General features: G+C 39.2%; 1 protein-coding gene across 5 annotated transcripts; it reads right to left on the bottom strand.

Annotated features, from left to right (window-relative positions):
• Positions 1-474: 474 nt before the first annotated feature.
• Positions 475-23,684, bottom strand: WDR44 (WD repeat domain 44). 5 transcript variants are annotated; one of them, XM_030228907.2, is made up of 20 exons: positions 23,562-23,684; positions 17,273-17,306; positions 14,758-14,832; positions 13,627-14,257; positions 12,899-13,029; positions 12,713-12,805; positions 11,626-11,762; positions 10,550-10,633; positions 10,115-10,221; positions 9,008-9,159; positions 7,448-7,586; positions 7,288-7,352; positions 5,968-6,081; positions 5,049-5,171; positions 3,973-4,164; positions 3,709-3,810; positions 3,333-3,448; positions 2,756-2,883; positions 1,985-2,116; positions 475-1,544 (listed from the first exon to the last, which is right to left on the bottom strand). In XM_030228907.2, the coding sequence occupies exons 1-20, from the start codon at positions 23,633-23,635 to the stop codon at positions 1,450-1,452; spliced, it is 2,724 nt and encodes a 907-aa protein (XP_030084767.1). In that variant the 5' UTR covers positions 23,636-23,684; the 3' UTR covers positions 475-1,449. The 5 variants fall into 5 exon arrangements, with proteins under 5 accessions (XP_030084767.1, XP_050830365.1, XP_050830364.1 ...); XM_050974408.1 differs by having other exon boundaries at positions 13,627-14,133; positions 23,562-23,593; XM_050974407.1 differs by lacking the exon at positions 23,562-23,684 and adding an exon at positions 23,179-23,488 and having other exon boundaries at positions 13,627-14,133.
• Between the last annotated feature and the right edge of the window lie 1,273 nt (positions 23,685-24,957).

Below are 24,957 nucleotides of genomic sequence, written 5' to 3'. Positions count from 1 at the left end.
TCTTGAGTCAAATTCACCCAACTGTGTTAACCGAAGACAATTTTATTATATAAGTGTGTACCATTCTTGTATCTATTTTGACTGATAATAAACCCCTTGGAACTGTCTTTCTTGTGCAAGACAATTCTATACAAAGTCATAGCCAAATTCACCTGAGTAGAAAAGAATTAAACAGTGAGACTCACTCCCTGCCTTTCCATGTCTTCATTCCTCCACTAATGGGAAGGAGAGGATTCTGTGCACACTGCTGAAGTTTTCCTCATGTGAAACTATCATATAATTACTCTTAGTTCTATTAATATCCAGCTGCAGTACTCCATTCCCCATTCTTTCAGAAATAAAGGTGTGACAAGATCAGGAAAAGTAGAACTCAGAAGGTAACAAGTGCTTGCAGGATCAATGATCTCAGAAACAAGTTAAAACAACTTTAGACAAAAGGCAAATTAACAAATCAAAACAGAAAAGAAGCAACAATTTCGAAGTGTGTGACCAAGTTTAATGATACATTTGTTCTCTGAAACATTTGACCATCAATAACATTTCAAGGGTTATGACGCCCAGAATGTTACTTCATAGGTGTTTCATATGAATATTTACAAAGACTTTCAAAATTCAGTGGCACTAAACAAACAAGAAGAACTTAAAACTTTAAGCTACAATGCTTAAAAAATGTAAACAATTTATTTTACATAGTTGTAAAATATAAGAACTTTCTAACGCAGCTTAATTTTATGTGGAAGGTGAATATATCCTGGTGCCCGTGAACACGGAATGAGAGAATTCTTTACACAAGTATTGTGCTCCAGTGTGCAAAAAATTATATATAAGAAAGGAATCTAAAGTCCACAACAATTAAAAGACAACAAAAAAATTTTCACGTCCTGAAGTTGAGAAATTTATAAAAACATTTACACATGGTTGCTGACCCATCAAAAACTTGCATAACTAAAAACTCTGAATATTAGCTACTACAAATTCAAGATCTTTCTCCAATGGAATTTTGTGCAAAGATCAGACTACATTATTCAGCATCTTTCCAATCTTCCTTTCACACCCCAGCTCCTGACATCTAGTGGCCAGAAGCACCACTAAAACCCTTTTGATACAGGTTCCAATTCGTGCATGTATCCCAAAGGCACACACATGTGCAGACACGATTTTGTGCAGAAACCTGTGCAGGTTCACAATGACATGGCAAAACAACTGTAGAAAGTTGAGAGTCTAATGTTTGGCAGGATTATTCTTACAAATTCCTTTCTATCCTACAAGCCCAGGTGTTAATAGGCACACTGCTTTCCAAGGATCCAATATTTGAGTAGCCTTAAAATAAAAATTTAAAAATAAATCAGCCCATAACATTATTATATTAGATACTTTGCTTTTGCCTGCATTATTTATGGAATTTCAATCCCACAGTACCATAACTGTATGCTGCCATTTGCAAACCAACTAAGATACATATTTCTTTTTGTTAATGAAGACTTTAATTGCTCCAGTAAAGTCAGCTGATAAAAGCACTTCTGTGTGATCTGTCTTCAGAGCTCCTTAACAAGAATGAGAATAAACTGTTAGTTCATTTAAAAAAAAAAAAAAAAAAACCACACTCTCATTAAAATATATGACATCACTGTGATACCCTTCTTCCTTTATCATATTTCTGATTTCTAGCCAATACTTCAAGAAACAGCTGCATTTCTAGGAAAGAAACCTTTTCATTAATGGTTGGTACAGCTCTACCTCCAAACAGCTCCAATGTAAAAGGAACAATCCTAAAGTACTTAGGATGGCTCATGTCACATCCTCCCTCAGCTTTTAAGACTGCAACAGCTGCCAAAATGTTCGAGGTGGAATGCTAAGTTGGATTATGTACCCATGCCACTGCAAGGACTTTTCTTCTCAAGAAACCCCCACCCAGATCAGAAGTATTCATAATATTTTCCTGCTCATGCCATGGTACCAAGCAGAGTTCACCTTAAACACCTACCAGAGGGGATGGTGTCTGACATCTCACAATCTTCTCCCTTACTTTCAGCTTCTTGCTTTTCAGAAGTTTCCAGTGACACCATCAGACCAGGATTTGGAGCAAAGATGGCAGAGGTGACGACTGCGTTGTGCGCTTCAGAAAGACAATCCAATTTTCATTACCTTGTTTCAAGAATTCGTTAATTTTACAACAACAGCAGGCAGAACTTCTAGTAAATATACAAGAATCTCAGTGCTAGTGGCCATCAGGTAAACTCAGAATTTAAAGAACAACTGTCATTGTTCTATGATCTTAATGATTTCAGAAGATGCTCTAAGTGCTCAAAACTAACTGGCAAGAGGTCCAAAACACATTTGCTATAAACATGGCCCACATTTTCCAAAAACAGTGTGTATGTGGAACAGATAAAAGAGCTGCTTTTTACCCCACCCGTTTTTGGTTTTAGTCTGCTGTGAAAGAGAAAGTTTGCATTTGTTTGCAAAGTCACTTTTCCATAAAGGATTATGGGCTGATAATTATTTTGATTTCTAAAATTAGTCAGTAAAACATTACATTAATTCACAATCTCTTAGTGAAGCTGGACTCCAAGCTACTTTGTCTCTTGCCATCCCAAAGAGAGTCTCCTGTGAACAAGGATTCCTGGCCACCAATTACCATGCATTCTACTAAGATTTTGTTCACACTAAATGCATAGCAAATAAAATATTTCAATTTTCAAATCATGTGAGCTTGTGAGCTTTGATAAAACAAAGATCAAAAGCTGGTTTTTACCTTTAATGCCTTCCCAGAAGTCATTTCGATCTCTTCTTACAGAAGTAAACTTGCTCAGGTCATGGTATGTACTCCAAATATAGACATATTTATCTTCTGAACCACTTACAATGTAGGTAAAATCATGGCTAAAGATTCAAAGAAGAAAAAACATAACTTTTCTTAGCTGTTCAAGCTTGCATTACAGCAGCTCTGCATCTCTAAACTCAGACACTAATTGGGCTACAGCACAGTAAGTAGAGATGATTTAATCCGGGAAATTTATCTGGAGCAGGGAGGCTGAGCAAAATGATCTCCCAAGGTCCTTTCCAACCTCAGCTGTAGCACAGTTCCTGCCCTCACAGCAACAGTAATGGACACACATCTCACTGTCCACAGGATGCAAATGCATTCACTCACCCACAGGAGCTCCCAGCTCATCACTCTTCAGAGTCTTTTTCTACCCTTGCATTCCAAGCCAAGTGATATTTCAGAAGCTCAGTTTCATGCCAATGTAGATTTTTTAAACAAAACCCTCCATACTTCAGCCACAGCATTTCCCAAATCCATAAACTTCATTGTTACAAAACTGTCTTACCTAAAGCTGGCTTTGATTTGGCTGCTGCTGTTGACATAACCTTTGTACTTCATAGATAAAGACAGATCTCTCAGGTCATACAATCTGATTCTGGAATCATTTGATGTCACTAGTATCTAGAAAAGAAATAAATAAATTTAGGAGTGGAAACAATTAGCCACCTGCAACCATTTTTTCACCTGCACATTAATCAGAGCATAACATCATTAAAAGAATAAATATTCTACTTTACCACTACTTAGTATTGTATTAGCCTAAATCAGCAAAGAGTAAGGCTCATTTCAGTAGTGTTAAAAGATTTTGCACAAACTTACTAAGCATTAGATATAAATATCAGAATTCAGTACTGGGCCAAAGCTGCACTGCAAGACAGTACCTTATTTTCTCCAGGCAAAGGTTCAATGCCAGTAATTTTTCTTCCAACTCTATTTCGACCTCTGGTAGAACGCACGTGTATTTGTGTGTGATACTTCAAGTGCTGAAAAGATATCAAAATGTGTCCCAAACTGAAACAATTGTGTAAAACCATTAGTTTGCTTCAAGCTCTAACAGATTTGTTTCTTGGTATTTAAATAACCATGACTTCTAGATCTGTTTGTTATTTAACATAAAAAAATCCACCGCCTCAAAGTTTTTTTACCTCTGTGTCATAAAAGATGCATCTTCCATCATATGTGCCTATGACTGCATATTTGCCATTCTGACAGAAGTTGGCAGCTGTAATCAATTTTGTCTGCCCATCCACTTCATTCCATAATGCCACTTTTTTGTCAGGAATGTTCCAGAGTCGGAGTTTTCCATCCAATGAACCACTGAGGAAGTACCTGTCATCCTGAGAACACACACAAAGTTTCAACTCCACTTGTGCTATGAGTAAGTTTCTGCCTTCCTTAAAACCTTCCCACCTCATTTCCAAACAGCTCCTCTACAGAATTTCCCAACAAGAACCTTCAGACAGCTGATTATAATGTTTAAGAAATTTGTGGCAAATGGAATTCAAATTCTTACATGTTTTTGACAAGATTACACACATGTAGTTATACCTCAGGTTAGAAAATTGCTCACTGTTAGCACAGTCACCCTGCCATGAACTGAAAGCTCCTTTCATGGTTTCCCATACATGCACTAGTTCTGTATGTTTAGGGAACAGTGACAAACACTGTTCTTCCACTTGAGTTTTATTCATATTAGGAAGCTTGATTACAGTATTTTAAAAAATTTATAAAAAGTAAGCTGAAATTTATCTCTGGAGGCCTCTGATCCACCTTCCCTGCTTGTAGCAAGGACAGTTCCAAAAGTTTGATCAGGCTGTAGTGGGTTATATTCTGTAAAGTTTTAAAAATTCTCAAGGATTCTGTGGTCTCAGGACAATCTGTTCAATCTCATTATGATTTTTTTTCCCCACAAATATTTAATCACACTATTCCCCACTGGAAATTCTAACTTTTCACAAAGTTACTCTACACTATACCAGCTGTGATGGTACAGCCAACAGACAATTCACTTTCCACTTCACATGTACCCGTGGTTAAACCTCATGGACAGTCCTGGTGAAGTTCAGTGAAGATGAACACAAAGTCCTGGAATATTATCCATATTTTTGAAGTGCACAAACTATTATTCAATCATTTTATTTTTTTAATTTAAAAAAAGGGGAATGGAATGTTGTAATTTTAAATGCTACCTCTCAAGAAGTAAGAGGGCAGTTACACTTACCCTTGGATGGAAAGCTATAGCAGTGACAAAGTCTATATGCTGGAAACAGCAAAGACATTCTCTTCTTGATATATGCCATAATCTGACAGTTTTATCCATAGAAGAAGAAAGCAAGAAGTAATTCTGTGAAACAAGAGAATTCCACAGTTATTAACAGACACAAAAGTAACAGGAAGTACAGAACCAATTAGATTGGTAGAGCCTTACCAAGCCTATGCTGCCATGAAATTCAACATTTTATATTTTCAAATAAAATGGTTTATCCAAATTACCATTACTGATCAGTGCTTTCCTTAAGAGCTGTACAATGACCCTTGGTAACAGAAAATTTTCTGGAAGAATCTCAGTGAAAATGAATACTTGGAATGTAGTTAAAGAATTCAGAGAAGAAATGGCATGACAGACCTCAGAGATGCCCGAGATGCTTCAACCAGACTGTGTTCCTAAAACTACAACTGCATTCCCACGTGGAGAATTTTCTGCATAAGTCTGATGTGAAACAAAGTAACTCTTTAATTTTAAAATAGATGTACATGTTCAGCAACTTCAGAACATGTACACTTTGCCCAAAAAGTGAAGCATACTGAAGACAGGAAAAGAAAACATCATATAACAGAAACCACACAGCTCAGTGGAAAACCCTCCCACTCTAAATAATTTACTTTCATTACTGAATACACAACTGTAATTGTTACTGGCTTGTTTGAGTTTTTTTAAGACCACTCTTAATTACACAAGTACAAGAAGGTATCTCACTTTATTCCAACTATTTCAGCTAGCATAGATGTTGCCTATACAAAACTACTCTTAACTTCCAAGATCATTTCATACTGTTTAAATGTATGGTTCCAGTGGCAACTGACAACAGAAAACAAGGAAAACACAGAAGAACTGTGTAGCCTGTATTAAGCTGCCTTACTTTAGACCAGGAAAGATCAAGAAGATCTGCTGTGTGGCCTTTGTATTTGCAAAACGGTCGCTGACGAAACGGGGCATTTTTATCATCTGGGTCTTCATCAACTGCACTGCAAATCTATCAGAGATATGTACAGAAATATTACCAAATATTAGCTAGAAAAATTCACCATGAGGCACTTACTGCTTAAAAAAGTATAAGGACAAAAAACAATTTGAACAAACAATATTGCACTAGTAAACAACCAAAGTAAATGTCAAGTACAATGGGCTGTCAAACATTATCCTGGAAGGGCAAAATTAAGAAGTTCTAAATTTTCCATTTTTCAGCTCTTATTCAGTGGGATCAGCCTGACAGCAATTTAAGCAAACACCTGAAGATAAGCTTTTGGAACAAAGTATATCAACCTTAAAAACTGTGTTCCACTTCAAAACTGTGAGTTCAGGTTTCCAAGTTTCTAGCGCATATAATGAATGACAACTTCCTAGTAAGAGACCAGTTCAGAACTAACAGGCGTAAAATAATAATTGAAAAAAGAAGTTCCTATACAAAATCTCTCCAGGAAAAAAAACTAACCCAAACCCAACAAAACACAACCACTCAAAACAGCATCTCTGGTGTGTGTGGCTTAGCAAGCCCACTCATTTACATGAGTTAAAGAACAATTGCTGGCCTCCCTGCTTCCCCCTCTGCCAAGACAACACACACTAAATAATGCTACTGCCAAGATGTTCACTTAAACCCTAATTCTGTCATCTGTTTCTTATACTACTGGAAGCCAAAAATAAAAAAAACCCATCTTAAATACATTAATTTTAACAGCAAGGTTTACTACAGTATCTGGAAACTCTACAACTAAGAGTGTCTGAATACTTTTCTTCAGTCATGTTCCATTTTTTTCTACACAGATGTGAAAAATTTAAATCTGTCAGGTATCATTATGCTTCTGAGAATCCCATCGCTCACTTTGGCCTTCCTCGGAAAAAACATCAAGTCAGACATTAACCACAAGTAATGGTCAGAGATAAAACACTAAGACAGGAAATTCAATGATGGAGGGTTTTTCCCCTTAGGAATTCACTCAGCAATCTCCTCTGGCAGGAGGCCACAGCACAGCTTTGCAGATTTTGTAATGCTTTAAATTCAGTGATGGGCTTCCCTGCTTGCACCCCTTAATATATTTGATTGAAGACATCTATTGATATGACAATTTGACAAAAAGACACAAGCCAAGAACTCTTTAATGTTTGAATAAAGCATCAATGAAGATCTGGCATTACAAACCAGACCATCTCTTCGCCTCCCAAAACCTTGTGTACCTACCCCTGCATCGGTGTCAGACTTGGAAGAATTCAGGCTCTCCTGAGAGGGAGAAGGGGAGACACGGCCTGGAACACAGACAGAAACATCATGGTCTGCATCAAGTTCCCAAATACCCAGAATTTCTACTGTCTCAGAGCTCCAGCCATGCACAGAGAGATACCTTCTGTGTTGTACTTCATGCGCATGTTATTGAAATAATCAAAGGCGTTCTTCAAAACCCATATCCTCACTACATTGTCCTGCCCTGCAGATGCCAGTAATCGACCACAGTGAGAAAATTTCATTGTCCAAACAGCACCCTGTCAAAAAACAGAGATAACTCACAAAAATTGCTTTTCTGCATACCACAAAGACTTTAAAATCATTTCAGTTGACATTGTAGAGACACACACAAGATACCACAAGTAAAATAGACTGTAGATCAAAATGCTGATAAGTAATTGTAAAGACTGGTGGATTGTGTAACATATGTGCAAAAGCAGTTTGAAAGAAAAAGCCCACAGGGCAGATGACTGCAAGAGGAGAGTTACAGGAGGTCAGCACAACCACAGAATTCTACACAAGACTTGTACAGCTGTCTGAGGGACTCAGAACCTCCGACTTGTTTTGTAGAACTGACAAATACTTGTAGCTGCACTTGAGGTTTGCATGCTTTTTTTTTAAAGTAGAAACTGTGATTGGTTACACCAACTGGCAACCAAAATGGGTACTATATATATTTGTTATATTCATCATTGGCATTAGGGTTTTGCAAAGCCTCTCATGATAACAATTCTTTCTCCACTGCCAAGTCCAAAGAGTTACTAGTCAATAAAACATAACCACACAAGCAGTATCCCATTTCATCCTGCTACTGAATAAAGAGCTACTAGGCATTTGACTCCACCATGCTCCACCAACCTGGAGGGATTTCCTGGGTTTTAGAAGTCAAATACTGGCATGATGGAAACTAACAGGGATTACCAGCAGGAATGGGAAGTTCAGTTGTGGATGACAACGTGGAGTCACTGGTCACTGAGTGATGTAGGTCATTACCCTCAGCCCAACATTTAGACATGAAGGATTGCTTCCAATGTCAGACAGCTGCTGTCAGCAGAAGTTTGGGAAATCAGGAATACTAGAATGTATTCCAGACTCATAGAGAAGCATGCACACTTCAAACAGTGACACATAAGTAGCTTTTCTGCCTGATTCTCCACAGGCATCTTTGCAATATCCTATCCTGGTTTCTCCCCACCTTATCATTCTGAACATACTCTATTAACCTCTCCCAACTTTTGCCTCCAAAACCTAGTAAGTATTTCTGTTCAATATTGTGTTCATCTGTCTAATAGACTAATTTATTTACTGCTGAGCAGGTCAAGCTTTCTGCTCTGTGCTCAGTTCTGATACAGGAAAATAGCCTATTTCAGCCTAAAGTTGTAACTGCAGGAACTGAAAAAACCATATATCAATTGATACCATAACTCTTCAAAGGAGAGCTCTGGAGAATCCCTGATGCCTAGGAACCTGCATGCTTTTTACCCCCTCAAGATCAGGGCAAAACAGCCTTTTTTTTTTTTTTTTTTTTTTTTTGCCAGACTATTATTTTCTGAAGTGTTTCCAAAGAGAATAAACCTGACAGTCATTTGTTTTGGAGGTCAGCAAGTAGATGAAAATGAGAAGTTGAATCTCAGGCTGAACAGATTGAGCAAAACCACAGATGAAATTTGAGACCTACCATATGCTCTCCACTGAGATCCTGAACAACTTTAATTTGTTCAAAATCATAAGGACCCTTGAAGCCATGTGCTGCTTTGAACTTAACTGGTCTTGTATAGGGCATTCCTTCATCATCACTGGAAGAGGGATCATCTTGATCTGTGTGAAAGACTTAGAGGAACACAAATTCAGTACTAGATGTTGCAGCACCCATTTAACATGTTAGTAAGCTTTTTGGTAGTGGATTAGTCTTGAATTAAAGAATTGCTACAGGCAATTTAAAGATCTTAAAGTAAAATAAGAACAGTATTGCATTAAGGTCTAAAAATATATTTGCATTAATTTTAGGCTACAGTGAATCCAAACACTGAACACTGAAAATAACAACTGTATCAATTTTTGTTCTGCCCCTTTCTTGGCACCTGTCTTGCATTCAGGAGATCCTGCACTAAGTGATTTCTGTCATTTGATGCGTGCTGAAAATGAGTCTATTGGCTTTTTCTCTCTAAGTACACTGCAACAGCCTGGTGGCTTGCCCATGAAGTACAAGAATTGCAAAAGAGCTATGGCCAACATCCAGTGGCAACACAAGACACTGAAGTGCAGGAGTTCCATGGCACTCAGGCAATGGTTATACCAGCTTGCTGCAGCACTAGAAGATTGTCTGAAAGATACACTGATGAAATAAGAAGGGGAGAATTCAGTTGTAGCTGGGAAGTCTAACAGGAGCTCATGCTATATCAAAATTCCAGCTGTAGTACTGGTTGCCAGAAAACAATCTGATTTACTAAAGTAATGAAGATAATCCCCACTTCTACCTTTGCTAGGTATCGTTCAAAAAACGTGTACATTTGATATCAAAACCTCTTTCTAACAGCACAACAAAAAATCAGAGCATTAAGCTGGTTTAGTTGAAAAGGTCTCTTAACTATTACTTTACAAGAATTTATCCTTGTAACCTGGTCATCTCAAAATGCCTATGAAGCTACAAGGTACAACTCTAAAAAAAATCATATTACCAACTGTAGAACAGTGGTAGAATGCAGCAGTTTATGTTCCTCTGCCAGCTTTCTAAAAGCACAAGGATAAACCAACTACCCTATTAAAATAAAGGATGGTCACTTACCTTCATCTCGAACACTCTTAACCTTATTAACAGCACGTTCACCATATTCTTCAGCAAGGTGCTTTGCTTTCTTCACAGATTTGCCAAGGAACTTTTTCAGTTGAGTCCTTAAAAACAAGGGTACATTTTCAACACATAATAATGGAAAACTGCCTTTTTTTTTTTTTTTTGCTATTGTAATCAGTAATTTTGATTTGTAATGCAACCTTATCTTTTTTCATTACTGCTTCTAAAATTAAGCAGTAAATTTGACAGCAGTCATGCAATCTTCAGTTCAACCACAGAGCTACAGGTTTATGTAAAATCAGATATCACTAATAAAGTGATTACTTGAAAGGCAACTTGTTCAGTAATCAGAAGGGAAGCTTCAGCTTAGAAAAATAAAATCTGTGTTTTCTTTCTAGGGAAAGGAAAAACCATAAAACAGCATCTTACGTTTTCTGTTTTAACCTGCCTCCATCAGTGTCAGTTTGCTGTGTCTGCATTTTGTCTTCATCATCAGACTGTGCTGCATCATTACTAGGAAATACAGAAGTGATTGTTTAATGATACCATAATGAATCTAAATTGAGTGAAACATTAATAAAGTAGGCTCTGCATTTTAGGATCCATCTTTATTCCTCTATGTAACAGGTTGGAAAAGCATGGACGTTACCTTAATCACATAATAAACAGGTCTTTCAATTCTTAGGCATCTTGATACTAAAGCTGCAGATATATTATTCCCTGCCACAAATTTCCAACTTAAGCTTATAGTGATACTTTGAAAGCTAAGAGCAGACAAAATACATTAAGTTTCTAGGAACTGGTAACATGCCACTTGTTCTCATATCTTGCTTTCCACAGATCAAATAAATTAATAGTTGTTAATCCTGAAATATAAGTTTTTTCACAATGGAGTTCTAGAAAAGTGAGTTTCTCAATAATACACAAATGCAAAAAACCTAGAAGTTGTCTGATGTATAAATTCATATGGGCCTTTGAAAAGAACACCTAGACTGACACGATATGCTGATCATTAAGCACGTGCCTTTTTCTATCAAAGATTGCAAAAAGAGTTCATTTTACATATTAGAAGGATCTAAAGCTGTATTAAGAACAGGCAAACCTCAAAGCAGTCAGTTGCACTAATGACAACAGATCTTCAGAGGAACAGTCTCCGATGAAACACTGAAAAAGCTACAGGAGGTGGTGGCATGAACAACATCCAGTACTCGAATGTAAAACGTGTTTAATTCAGCATAGAAATGACATTTAGTACATCAAAGGCTAACTGGAGATCAGTGGATTTTCAGATGTACTTGCTTGTCAAGGTCCAGCAAGATCAGCAAGTTTTAGTGAACTTGAGAGAAATCAATAATGAGCCTGATTCATTGAGAACTGGGAATCAGCTCAGATTAGTCAGACAGATGGATTTGGGCTCTTTTTACCTGCGTAAGAGCGGCTTCCGTTTATGCAAAAACTGTGAGAGCAACAGCATCTTATGAGCTGAAAGCTCTCATGATTCATACCTGACATATTCTTTAGTTCTCCTCATGATATGCAAAGTCAGGGGATTAATGCCTGTTGGCAACTTTTCTTCTGCCAAACTCAGAGGTATTTCTTCACCTGTATCAAGGTTTTTTATCATTACACTTGCTAGAATTTCCTATGGAAAAAAATAAGATGTGACATGAGGAGAACTTGATTTGACTTGAAAACCTAGAGCAAAACAGAAATCATCAAAAATTACAAATTACTTATCTTAATGGGAAATTCTGTAGCTCACTAAATATTTGTTTTACAAAGACTAAGTTTAAATTAGCATGTTAGTGCAAACATTATCAACCACTAGACAAAGATGAACAGTTACATATCACAAGCTTCAATTTCATAAATCAAAAATGCAGCCATGGAGACATCAATTACTACCTGACACTTTTCATGCTAATATCAAACATATTATGTAATTAAAAGACATTGCAGTCTTCCCCTTTCCTACTCCAGCTGCTGTATCTTGGTTTAGCTAAAGGCAAACTTAATATACATAGAGAAAAGGAATTGAGAACTGACTAGCACCACAAAGGAAAAGGTTTATTTGGAGTATCTCATGAATGCTTATAAAGGTTTTAACTGTTGCTTATAAAGCAACAGTTTAAAAAAGCTATACAGTGATAGAAACAAATGAAAACTTAAAAAAGCCAAATATCATCAGGATTAGTAGAATCATTAACTGAAGAAACTATTTTTTAGTATGAGGAAGATAATTTTCCTATTGCTGACTCCTTTCCCTTTTAGACACATGACAAAATGGCAGGTTTGCTACTGTTCCCTCCCATGAAAATCGTATGAGGTGGTTGCATAGCTACCAACATGAACTTGATGGCATTTCAGGTCTGTTACAGCTCAGACTTCCAAAGGGTAAAGGCACACATGACTCAGGGGACACAAAAGTTCTTAGGTGGATAAAGCCAGCTGTGCCATCACTCCTATTTGCATTCCTGGTGACAGCATGGAGTGGTTCAGAGAACAAGGAGTGACCTGACTACAACAACTCATCTACCAGACAGGGAATGCAAGCACAAAGGTGTTCCATGTACAGAGCACAGCCATAGATACCTCATCTGTGAGCTCTCTGCCAGAGTTAGACCTGGGTCTTTGTGGTCCAAGTACTTCATTTGTTGTTTGGCCATCAGCTGCTTTCCCGTTTTCCTGAAATGGTGCAGACATAGATTACATTATCTCTACTGTATCACTGAAGCAATAGAAAATGTTCCAGTCACACTCCCAACCATTTCCCAATACCTGGGCAGTGACGATTTTATCTCCACTAGTTGCACTGGCCAAATCCAAGGAAGGCTGAGAATCTTTGGGCACACCTTCTGTCACTGAACTTGAAGTTAAAAGACCACCAGCTGTGAAGGTGTCTCGAGAAACTGAAAAGAGATTTATTAGAAAGAAGAGCATAACACTTGCCATAGAGATCAAATCCTAACATCAGATACAGGCCTGAACACCCTTTCTGACTAGCTTGGTATTTTTTTAATGATCAACTGCCACCATATCTAACTTACAATTATGTATTTCATATACAGTTGGAGGTTCAGGCATGACTTCACACCTAGGCCTCTTAAGCTTTATTAACTTCTTTTTAATAGCCATTTCCTAGTAACCCAGAACTACTCATTTTCATAAGACCTCAGTCCACACCTTGACTTGGATTTCTATGCAAATACAGACCACACACATATTTTATTTGAAGTAACTGTTTTTTAGTTTATGTATTGATGAGTCAACTTCTCCTTGCTATAGCTACAGCTATTTTAGTAAGAAGTCTTACCTTACAAGAAAGTCTGGGAATGAGGAACACTTGTAGAGCAGAAAGGTATTACTTCATTGTAATAAGCTAAGATTGTTGCATGATTTTTTTACCTATCAGCTAAACAAAAATCACAGGACTGAATGATCCTTCACTCAAAACACAAAAATAATACCCTGTAGATAAATAAACCCAACTAAAGTAGAATACTTGCCTTCTAAAACAGGTTTTTGCACTTCAAAGTCCAGTTCACTCTTCTTCTTCCGGGGAGGTGGAGCTGGCCGTGCAGGAGGGGGTGGTCTCGGGGGAGGGACATTGGTGGGAGGCGGGGGCCGGGCAGGGACAGGTTTCTTTGTGCTCGCAACTATGTCAGGCTCTACAGTCAGCTGCCTTGGGGGCTTGGCTGGGGGCATTTCTTCTGTCACAGAAAGGTCTTTGGTAGACAAATCTGAAGCCACTTTTTCTAAAGTATTTGCCTCTTTCTTGTCTGTTATGTCCTCTTTTTTTGATGTTTCTCCTTGTGCTTCAGTTTCATCCATTTTATGATCAGTTGCATTTGTTACTTTTGTTGGTTTATGAGATTCCTGTTGGTCAGAACTAAACAAAAGCTTCCCAGACTCCAATTCAGCGTCCTTACACACACTCTGATCCTCTGGTTCTCTAGTGTCTTCTGGTAATGGTATTTTAGCAGCTAGTACTTCTGGGACACCACTAATGATACCTGCTCCAGAAATCCAAGCATTAGCATCTGAAGTTGGAACAGTCAATTCATTTCCTCTAGAAGCTAAAGCATCATCTTCTAGTTGCTGGGCCTTCTGGCTTTCTTCTATAATACTGTCAATAATCTAAAGAAACAAAATAAAATAATTCTACCAGTCACCAGCAGGCACCTCCTGGGTACACAAACCAGTCAGCCTGCACAATACCCATAAGAGCTTTTCCACTGAAGAATTCTTTTATATACAAAATGCAGTTTGTTTAAAAAGGAGACCAGAACCTTGGTGCAGAAATGGGCATAGTCAAAAGATAAAGTAATTTCCAGTCTTCTTCAATATACTTGGAGAGAAAACAAAACTACTTTTTGTTAGGAAACAAAAGCTGTTCACTCTTCAGAGTTCTCATGTACTGCTAAATATGATCCTGTAAATTACACAAATAATTCAAAACTGGTGAATCCTAAATATATTTTTAGATCACTTAGTTTGATTTTTACCCTTTAGATAAACATTCTTACTAACATTAACAACTAATTCTAAACTATGGTTGTTTTAGGATGAATATTGATCATTAAATTATCTAATATTTTTTGTATGAAGCTGGAAGCTCAAAGCAATATTTAACTAACCTCTTTTGAATCATCTTGTTTCATTTCTCGTACAAATGTTTCACTTCCAGCTTTGTGTAGTTTATTGTCCATATCCTACAAAAGAAAAAGTCATAACATGATGGTATTAACTTCTTCAGTAAGATGATTTAACAAAAATACAGTTCCAACAAATTAAATAGCATAAAGGACAAGAAATCTGCCACATTTTCACACATTACTGCTGTTAGATGTTTAAGCAGTAATGCTCAGTACACATGAGTAGTATTTCAGAGTCATGCACACTAAGCAACAAAATAGTCATATATGAGAGGCTGCAACCTCAACTACAATCAAACTGAAGGCAGCATGAAGTTCAGAGAAATAAACACATGCATTAACCTGAAGCAAGGAAATTCCATATTAAAATATTTTCTCTTTTTTTAATCAGCTTTTAGGAAAGGATGTGAGAACTGTATAACAGCCACATAGAGTAGAAACTATTTAGAAATTCCCAAATTAAGGCAGGCAGCTCTCTTGAGTGGTCACAAACATGTGTCTGCGGTTCTAACATGGAATCTTACATTCTACAATTATTCCTAGTGCCCAGTGTATATTCATTATATAATTTAGCCATCAGTCATCTTCATGCAGATCCTTCCAAAATCCAAATAAGTTGAAAATATTTTATTTGTGAGTAAACATTTTAATCAATTCCTGCAAAATTTTAGGTTCAGAACCACAAATAGTTTTTAAAATAGGATACTGCTTTAACCTCAGGTGATACAGACCAGTCACAACTTCATCATACCCCTTTCTCTTCTGTATGAATTATTAGAATCCTAAAGAGTTTGTATTAGAAAAAAACCCTAAAAACCTTTAAAAACCATCTAGTCCAATGAAAGGCCACAACATCACATTGTCCATACGCACATATATCAGCAATATCTAAAGTGGAACCTGATGGAATCCTTGACATTGGAAGGGATCTGCAGAAGTCCAGTAGCCCTCGGAGCCAACTAGAACAAGGTATTTTCAATCACTTGTCCCTGTTTTTTTTATTTAGAGTGACTGTCTAGTACAGATATTTAAGAAATTTTTCCTTAGACTTGTCTAGACTCTCAGACAACCAAACAGAACCTCTAGAGCATCCTAACATATTATGTTTGAAATTCCTCCCTTTTCCAAAGTCTTGCAGACATCCATCTTGGAGAGTTCTGACCCAAAGAAATGGCATATTGTGCAAAGACAGCTGCAATTACAGAAAAATTCTTCCTCCCTCTCCACTCCCTCCTGCCACAAAGCATTTCTAATCTAAATGCAAGCTCTACTTTGCTTTATTATTAAAGTTTATCTTCAAATGTATGATAACATAAATACTTAAGTGTAATCAGTGCCTACAGAAGCCTATTATATTAATTTCCAATTCTGTTGACATTAAACTCACACACCTATTAGACTTCGGACTTAGAAATATTTCTTACCCATTCCAAGACAAATGATACCATTAGTCACACATTCACTGAACTGATAGGATACCAAGCAGAGAAGCTACTACTTTTTCCACCTTCAGAAATTTAGCTTTGAACAGGGGATTTAGGAAGATACTTCAAAAGATTAAAAATCCAATAGCAACCTAGAGAACTTCATAGCTAATAATTCATGAAGACATTAAAGTGAGTTTTGAAGTTCATTGATTGCACACAGTTTAGTGGGAATGATAAAACAACATTGCTTGAAAGGCTTACACATGTAATACTTAATTATTAAATGGACATTAAACAGAGCACAAAACTGGGGGTAAGGCCCTGTTCCCTAAGAGGTATAGCAAGATATGGTATCACTGTTAAAATACTATTGATTCAGAGCAGAGTACTGCTGACAGCTCAGAAACACTGGCTTCCCTAGGATTTCCCAACACTTTGCAGACAAACCTGCAAAGCTTCGTTAGGCAGAAGTGTTGTACAGCAGCACCTTTGGCCCTTCTGAGAGCAGGAAATGAGTGTTATTTGCACAAGGTTCCAGCTCCTCACCTATTCACTGAGTGCTGCATTCAGCCGCGCTGTCACTACGCACAGAATACCAATTACCTGCGTGGGAAGTGGCAACGCTGTCTCATTAAGCTAAATATAGTGGTTTATCTTCACATAACCTAGAGGGGAGGTTTCTGAAGTACAAACATTAAGATTTTTCTTATTTTGGAGACAGAAGAGAGCACAATCAACTGTTTCATATAAATCAGACCCAAAAGCCAGGTGGCTGCAGAGTCTTGCTTGCTACTCACAAATCAGTTGAAAGAGCACAGTTTAGTAATCACATACAGCTTAATTAAATTGCACATACACATTTCAGAATAAAATGAGCTTCAAGACACTGTAACATACCTTAAATAAAAGGAAAGCTGGAATTTCAAGACAAGCACAATTGCTACATACAACAAGGAAAGCCTGTAATTTCCTCTGCGTGCAGATGTCAGGGGTACTGTAGCACATTAGGTGGAAATACTCAACCCTGTGTTCATCCACAAGCACTTGACTGATTTTAAGAAGAAACTCACCTTTACTACATTGGTTCCAACTTTTGTTGGTGACCTGTTAGAAAGAGAAGATAGACTTAGGTAGAGTTCACAGACAGTAAGCTTTGTTTTAAACAGTCTGTAACACAGCCTTCCTTTGCAGGAACCATATACTTGATAATTTAAAGGAGCAAAGTGAATGTTTCTCACATCACTTCTATACAAGTTCCCTACTCTTTACCACACACAGATCCACAGCTTCTACAAATTCTGAGTTTGCCAGCAGAACCTTCTAGAAATCACATATCACCCTTTTCTAATAAAAATATGTTATTCTAAGTACAAAACTAAAACTATTTTGCACTACAGAGAATTCAAAATTAGCATGTATATGCCAAGCATTTGGTGGACATTAAAGAAACAGAAACTCTCAGAGAGCAGAAGCACAAACACTCCAGTACTCTGCAAATCAAGTGCTTGAATCCCAATCCATAGAGTTGGCCCTATCACAGCCACTCTGCCCTTCAGAGTCTGTAGCAAACCTAAGATCTTGTTTCTAATCAGGACATTTGGTATAAATAGAGACAAAATACATTGTAACAGGAAGGAACTGATGTGCACTACTTTGCAAAATACTCACAGTGAAACAGTGACTGAGCATTAGCAACCACTCACACACCACCTCTCGTTACACTAATTACATGTAAGAACAAGCGATCTTAGGGGAATGGTATCAAATAATTACTTCTTGTCAAGTCAATTCAATTAGTGGATGGTCAGCTCTTATTATATCCTGAACTTACATCTTCTACAAGACTTTTGGAATTCTGGAAGATATTTAGGTATTGATTCACACTGCTTACTCTGACTACAGTATCTTGCTGATACATAAAGGGAAGGTTGGACCAGATGATTTTTCCAGGCTTCCACCCTGAATTGTTTTATGATTTTATCAGTTTGTCAGTCACAAGCAAAGTTGCAGATTAATTCCCTAAAAGCTTACTACCAAAAGAGCTGCCTGGATTGCACATAGATCCCAGCTGACCACCAAGATCAGTAACATTCTTAAGCCCAAATATAAACTGGCACAAACAATACAGACAAATATTGAGATCTCAGCCTCATTTGCCCCTTCTGCCTCCAAAACCATTTTAAAGAACAATACTTCCTGAAAAAAAATACAAATATTTCCAATTGTTTTTTAAGAATTTCAGCTCTTCTCCTTACCATCTGGAAGCATTTAATCACAAAAAAAGCAAAGATCCCATTTATACAGCACAGCTAAGTAAACAAGAAAGTACACTCTATCATTGCAACTAATTTAATATGCTACACTAAGGTTCTTCTGTCCAAATGTTAACTTCAGGTGCACAGTACCTGTGACACTGTTTTGAGCTATAATCCTCCTAGAAAGCTCTAACCCCAATGTGCAAAAAAAAGACAAAAATTAATATTTTGGCCAGAAAAACAAGAACATTTTTTTGTATCACACACTATATTGCTGGGAAAGGCCACAGCCTGTGTGAGATTTCTGGTTACTGAAACATTTTCAGTTCCACTATCAACTCTTGGATTTTCTTAGGAGTGGCAGAAATGCGTCACAGTTCATTAAGTCCATGAGATGACTTTAACAATGAAATATATATAATTACACCATTAATGCCTAGGCTTCAGCCAGGGTCCTATTTTACAAGACACTGCTTAAAAACCTGAATAAGACAAATCCCTCAAATGCAAGTAGATATTTCAGTTTTCTAGTGTGACACTTCCCACTAATTAGCCCCTCACTTCTGGTACAGGCAACTCATTCCTACACTGATTACACAAAAGAGGAGGTTCAAAAGACATTGCTGCTGTTTCAGACTTCTTCAGCTAATTCGTTTTGCAGAAAATCTGCACTCAAACAAAACCAGATGTTACTTTCCATGCTCAGGCTACTCAGCTCCCTTGGGAAAAAGGTGCTTGAGTGGTAAAGGTTACAGAACTAGCAGGTGTAGAACATAACATCGTGCTGATAGCTTGACATAACCCCCCCACACAATTAAGGAGAAGCTTTACCATGGAATTTACATGATTTTAAAATACTGGAAAGCTTCCACAACTGTTTGGCAAAACCCCCACTTTCATATCAGTCTGTAATACAGGTGGTAAGTTCAGTGTCTTGACTGAGAGGACTTGAGCTGTGTGTCTGTCAGCAGCATTGCTCCCAGAGTCGTGAGCAGTTACTGTTTATGTGCTATTACATTTACATCAAGTCAGCCAGCTTGGTAACTGAAATCTTTTGTAGTTCAACACAACACTGGAATGGTCTTGTCTTCCCAACCACCTGAACTTACAGCCTTCTCCATGCCCCTTTACTTTAAGCCCATTTGTTTTCTGGATGCAGTGTATAAATCCTTGCATTTTTAAAAAACAAATATATAGTGGAAAAAGTGTCTGAAAATATTTAAATAAGATCAACCCAAAGATCAAATATTGACTTGGCTTTGAAAGGTCAGGCAGCACATGAAAACTGACATATGCCACAGAAAACACAAGGCAAAAACTAATCTGGTATGAACATTTACTAAAAAGTGGGATTTATAAACTCATAGCAATACATCTTCTAGACTGCATTTCACATAACTTCTAAATTATCTTACATTACACCACTTTTACACCAGTTTAACAAAGGAAGGCTTCAAGGTTATCTACAAAGATTAAACACAATTCAAAGAAATATCCCATTTCACCTGCACAAATATATGTCTGATAAGTCTGAAAGTCAAACAAACTCACAAACAAACTTTTTTTTAAAAACTGTTTATCCCACTATCAAATTCATCCTGACAGTAACCAGACTACACTAAGCTCCCATTCTTACTATCAGGGAGCTCCAGCCTAGACCCTGTTTGAAGTGCGCTTCACATTTTCAACATGTTGTTTTTAAGTTTTGTAACAGAAAACAAAACATTCAGCCCTTCAAACTAAAAACAATGTGAGTACTGGCCTTGGGCAAATCCCAAACCAACAGTGCCTGCCTTCCTGGGAGGATGTACATTGTTATACAACAGGTGTGTTAGCAAGCAGATGGGAAGGTGTTTGCAGTGCACAGAGCAGCTGTGCCCTGGACAGAACATACAGGTTCAGCAGCCAGCCCAGAACTGCCTTCCCTGCTGTCCTGCACACGATGTTCCCTTGAACCTGTGGCTGCCCTGGAAGCTGTAATTACTCCTGCTGCAGCTCTCCCATGGCAGTCACACCTCCAAACCTACAGGGATTCACTGCTGCAATGCATGTCTGGGCTGCCCTGGGGAAGCTCCCGTGTGGGAGTTTCAGCAAACTCTTTTGCTGCCACAATCAGCTTTTCACATTGGCTAAAACACTCACACACACAAAAGCTGTACTAAAAATGTCCCACATGTCAATGGGGCACAACTTAACCTTACCTGTCTTCCTACACAGAGGAATACAAAATTCTTCAGGAAAAACATCAAGGCAACTTCTAAAGTACAGGACAACTAAAGTTATAATCAAGAATTTAGACAAAACAGAGACATTTCTCATTACCTACACTGTATCTTTCGTCTGGTTTCTCATAACAATTTTTAGGATACAAGCTTAGTAGGAACAAACTTGCCCCCTCACCATAAGGCATATGAAGTCCAAATAATTAGGTTTAACAGTTCTTGATATCAGAGTGGGTGGATCAATTTTCCTATAAATAAAATATAGAGGGTCTGTCACATGCCTGCATGTAACCAAGTGTGCCTTACTTCATACTTTCCTTCTCTCAAAACTTATATCCTTCTGCATGGGACTGTTCAGGCCTCTACTTTTCAGCGCCTTTTCCTAAATTCTTGCATGGTTACAGTGCTTCTAAAGTGAGTGACAGAGGTTAAATAGGGGCACCTTCTGTCACACTACCTCTCCCTTTTTACTCTAGACTTAGTTATCCAACAAATGGACACCCTCCACATGTCAAAGGTAGAATTACAAATAAAAGACAAGATCTAGAGCAGAAGGGAAGCACATGGACCTTGCCAGAGGGGATGAAGTAATCTCAGAACATCTCCAAACACACCACCTCACCTTACAGAAGTCATCACCCCAGAAGTGCTACCCCAGGAACACTACCTCAGACCATTCTAATCTGAAATAAACACTTTGCATCAGGTTCTATAATTTCTGCTAATTAGTTCTTTAAAAGTACCAGCTACAGATGTAGTCAAGGATGAAAATATGGTGCTTTCCTTGAGAGGGACTCAAGCATCAGTACTTTAATGATTTAACAGTGGGAACTGGGAGCCTACATCCAACTTTAAAACTCCACTCTTATAGACCAGACAATTAATAAAGCAAGTAAACAGCAAAGTTAGCAAGCTGACGTGAACACTTGGCACCACTTTCAGAGTTTCTCTATCAGCAGCTATTAAACTTCCCCACATAGAACAAAGGCTAGGGAGGGAGGAAGCTACAAACCTCACATTTTTAATGAGAGCAAATGTATCTACACTGCTTTGCTGCAAACTAGTGCTGCCAAAAAGGACTCCCAGCTGATTTTACTGATCATCAGAACACTGAATGCAGGAGGAAATATCTGAAGCTGCAGAGGGCAACATGTACTTGTTTTCAGTTGCCTTGTCTGCAACAAGAAGGTTTTGATTTTTTTTTTTGTGGTTTCAACTCAACATCATTACACATGCAAAATAATATACCAGCCTGCTTCCTAGAAGTGTCCAATGCAGGTGTGAAATTAGCTCTTATGAAATCTCAAAGCTTATTTCGAGAAAATACTGTCCATACTGTGAGATTCAACAACAGCCTGAAAAACAGACCAGTAGCTGTACTGCAAACTAAGCTCATGGACATCAACTCCTTACTTGACTCAGGCTCACAGAATTCTATTGACTCGAGTCAATGATGCATTGACACAGGTTATGGAAGAGCACTAGAGAAATTAAAAACATCTTTAATTTCTAGTCAGTGACTTCATATTATGAAGTTCTGCTTAGATACAGGTGGTGGAAACCAGCAAAGCCAGGACACATGGCATGATCTGTATCAGACAAAAGGTGGATGTGCAGTTGGGCAGATTTAACAGCTCACTTCTACCATAGTCTGCTTCCCCTTTCCTGTCTGTGGTCTCTAGTCACACTAATCACTCACCTTCACCCTCTCCTGTTACAACTCTGACAGGTTTCAGCTGCTTTAACTTATTGAACAGTTTTTGCTGTTTCTAGTTTTCAGCTGTTTACTTCGAGTTAATGCAACTCAGAGAAGAGTTTGATCAGCATTCCTAGCAGGAGGTTAGCAGCTGGAGAAAAACCTCATTTCACCACAAGCACTGTGAATCTGGCTTATCACATCTTGTAGAACTGTATGCTAAGATGTACTTTTCACCAGGCTACAGCTAAGCAGCTGAGTTCAGAAAAACTTTAATACAGGATCTAAAGGTGAGGAGAAAAGATCTAGTCTTTCCTTTCTTGTAGGCATCCAGTGACCACTGAGTCGCAGCCTAAAACAAGCTCCTTGGTCCATTATTAAAGCTTCAAATGGATCCCACAATCCATATCATATTTACTGTATAAACAGGCCATGTGAAACCTCATCCTACCAAGTAAAATATTGAAGAGGTTTGGTCCAGGCTACACGAAAACCAGAACTGATACAAGCCATAACCTGTCCAGCACACCACCAGAAAGATTTACAAGAGGGGCACATTTGGCTGACACCAACAACACGGTGTCAGGGTTAGTTCTGAGGCAGCAGCACTGGGAGGTAGCTCACAAAACGCTGGTAAACCTTCACTACCGGAACCAGCTGGCTAAGGGCAAGAAGCATCAAAGCGACACCGAACCACAGATTTGTTAGGCTAGGAAGGGACCTCTGGAGATAATCTAGTCCAACCCCCATTAAAAACAGTAAAAGTAATAAAGGTACCACTAAAAACAGAGCACAGAGCACACCAGAAGTTGTTCTTCACGAAGCAACAGCTGCCTGTTGCTGACGAAGCTCGCTCGCCTCTCCTTCCTCAGAAAATCTGTTGTTTTTATCGCATTTCAGGGATTATTCTGTCGATGCCAATGCCATCTCCGCCCGTCTCCTCCCAGCACTACAGCCGCTCCCGCCTCAGGAAGGCAGGTATGAGCTCATCCTCTCACGGCCGCGCCGTCCGCAGCAGCGCCGGGCGAGCCCCGCTCTGTTCCCGCACCCTCCGCGCTCCGAGCGGACCCCGAGCTCTCAGCGGGGGCCGCGGCCCCGCTCTGACCCCGCTTTCCCCCCGCATCCCCGGGAGCTGCCCAGAGACGGCGGGGCCGCGCTGAGAGGAGGGAAGGCGGCGCGAACTCACGGCGCGGGGGAGCCCGCGGGGTGCACGTCCTCGGGCGCATCGTAGAACTCCTCGGTGTCGCTGTCGGACGCCATGGCCGGGCCGGGCCGCCACCTCCGGGCACCGCGGGCCGGGCGGCGCCGCGCGGGTATCGCGAGAGCGGCCCGGCCCCGCCCCCGCCCCGCGGAGCTGCTGAGGGCCGGGAGGGAGGGGCTCCCCCGCGCGGCGCAGCGCCCCCTGGCGGCCGCGGTGAGGGAGTGAGGGGGAGCCGCCACCGTCCGGGCCGTGCGGAGCCGCCGGATCGCAAAATCACGGAACCGAGGGGTGGAACAGACCGCGGGGTCACCGACTCCAGCCCATGGCCCAACACCACCTGGTCAACCAGAGCATGGCACCCAGTGCCGCGTTCAGTCTTTCCTTCAACACCTCCAGGGGCCGTGACTCCTCCACCTCCCCGGGCACCCCCTTCCAATGTCTGATCACCCTTTTGTGAAGAAATTCTTCCAAGAGTCCAACCTAAATCTCCCCTGGCGCAACTTAAGGCTTTGTCCCCTTGTCCTGTTGCTGGTTCCCAGTGAGAAGAGCCTGACCCCCATTTGGGTCTTTTCCAAAGGATTCTGTGATACAACCAGGTGATAGAGAATTAAGATAGTCTACTAGACAAAATGACAAGAACTTCTTAAACGTTTTTTCTCATTCATTTCTGTAATGAATGCTTGAAACCGGCAGCAGGAGTTAAATAATATGATTTCTTATTTGTTTTTCCTCATATTTTCCTTCCATAAATTTTCATCAGATCTTCTGGTTGGTTTTGACCTCTCATCTAATTATGAGTGATCAACAGCAACTCCCAGAGGAAAGAGGCTTCCCCTTGAAACCTGCATTGCTTTTAATATTTGCTCGGTAATATATGCCTGTTCCTGAGCCAAAACGCTTAATCAATACATGTGACCGTGGCAGGCTGAGCATAAATTTAGACTTCCCTTCACATTCTCTGCACTGACCTCCTGCCCGCCTCGCTCTTTGGCTCCTTTAGCTCAGCTACAGCTCTTTTTCTGACTTCTAACAAGCACAGAGTTTCCCAAAGCAGACACAAACTCCAGTTCTCTGTCTATTCTCTTATTTTTGTAGAATAAGTAAAGGCTTAACATATTGAGACAGATACTGTTGTCAAATGGTCAGCGCAGAGGAGGTTGTGCACATGCAGGCAGGTACATGCACACCTGTCCTGCCCATGCAGGTGACATCAGGCTCCCATTCCCTTAAAAATCATTATGCTTCTCAGGCAAACCAGCAGAAGTGCAGGAAGGAAACACACTGAAAATGCATGAGCAGTTCTGATTCTTTTTAAAAATAAGGAAGAATGAGCCTAGCATACACCTCAAGCTCTCAATGCTGAAGAATTTGAATAAATAAT

The sequence above is a fragment of the Serinus canaria genome, chromosome 4A, assembly GCF_022539315.1.
Source record: "Serinus canaria isolate serCan28SL12 chromosome 4A, serCan2020, whole genome shotgun sequence".
NCBI lineage: Eukaryota > Metazoa > Chordata > Aves > Passeriformes > Fringillidae > Serinus > Serinus canaria.
Note: the sequence above shows the minus strand (reverse complement) of the source record. Positions and strands in the feature narration are given on the sequence as shown.

Coding starts and splice junctions, on each gene's coding strand:
- WDR44 (XM_030228907.2), bottom strand. CDS start 23,635: ATGGCGTCCGACAGCGACACCGAGGAGTTCTACGATGCGCCCGAGGAC. Junction 10,634..11,625: donor AGAACTAAAGAATATGTCAG/GTATGAATCATG, acceptor TGTATTTCCTAG/TAATGATGCAGCACAGTCTG. Junction 2,117..2,755: donor CTTCTGGGAAGGCATTAAAG/GTAAAAACCAGC, acceptor GTCTTTCTGAAG/CGCACAACGCAGTCGTCACC.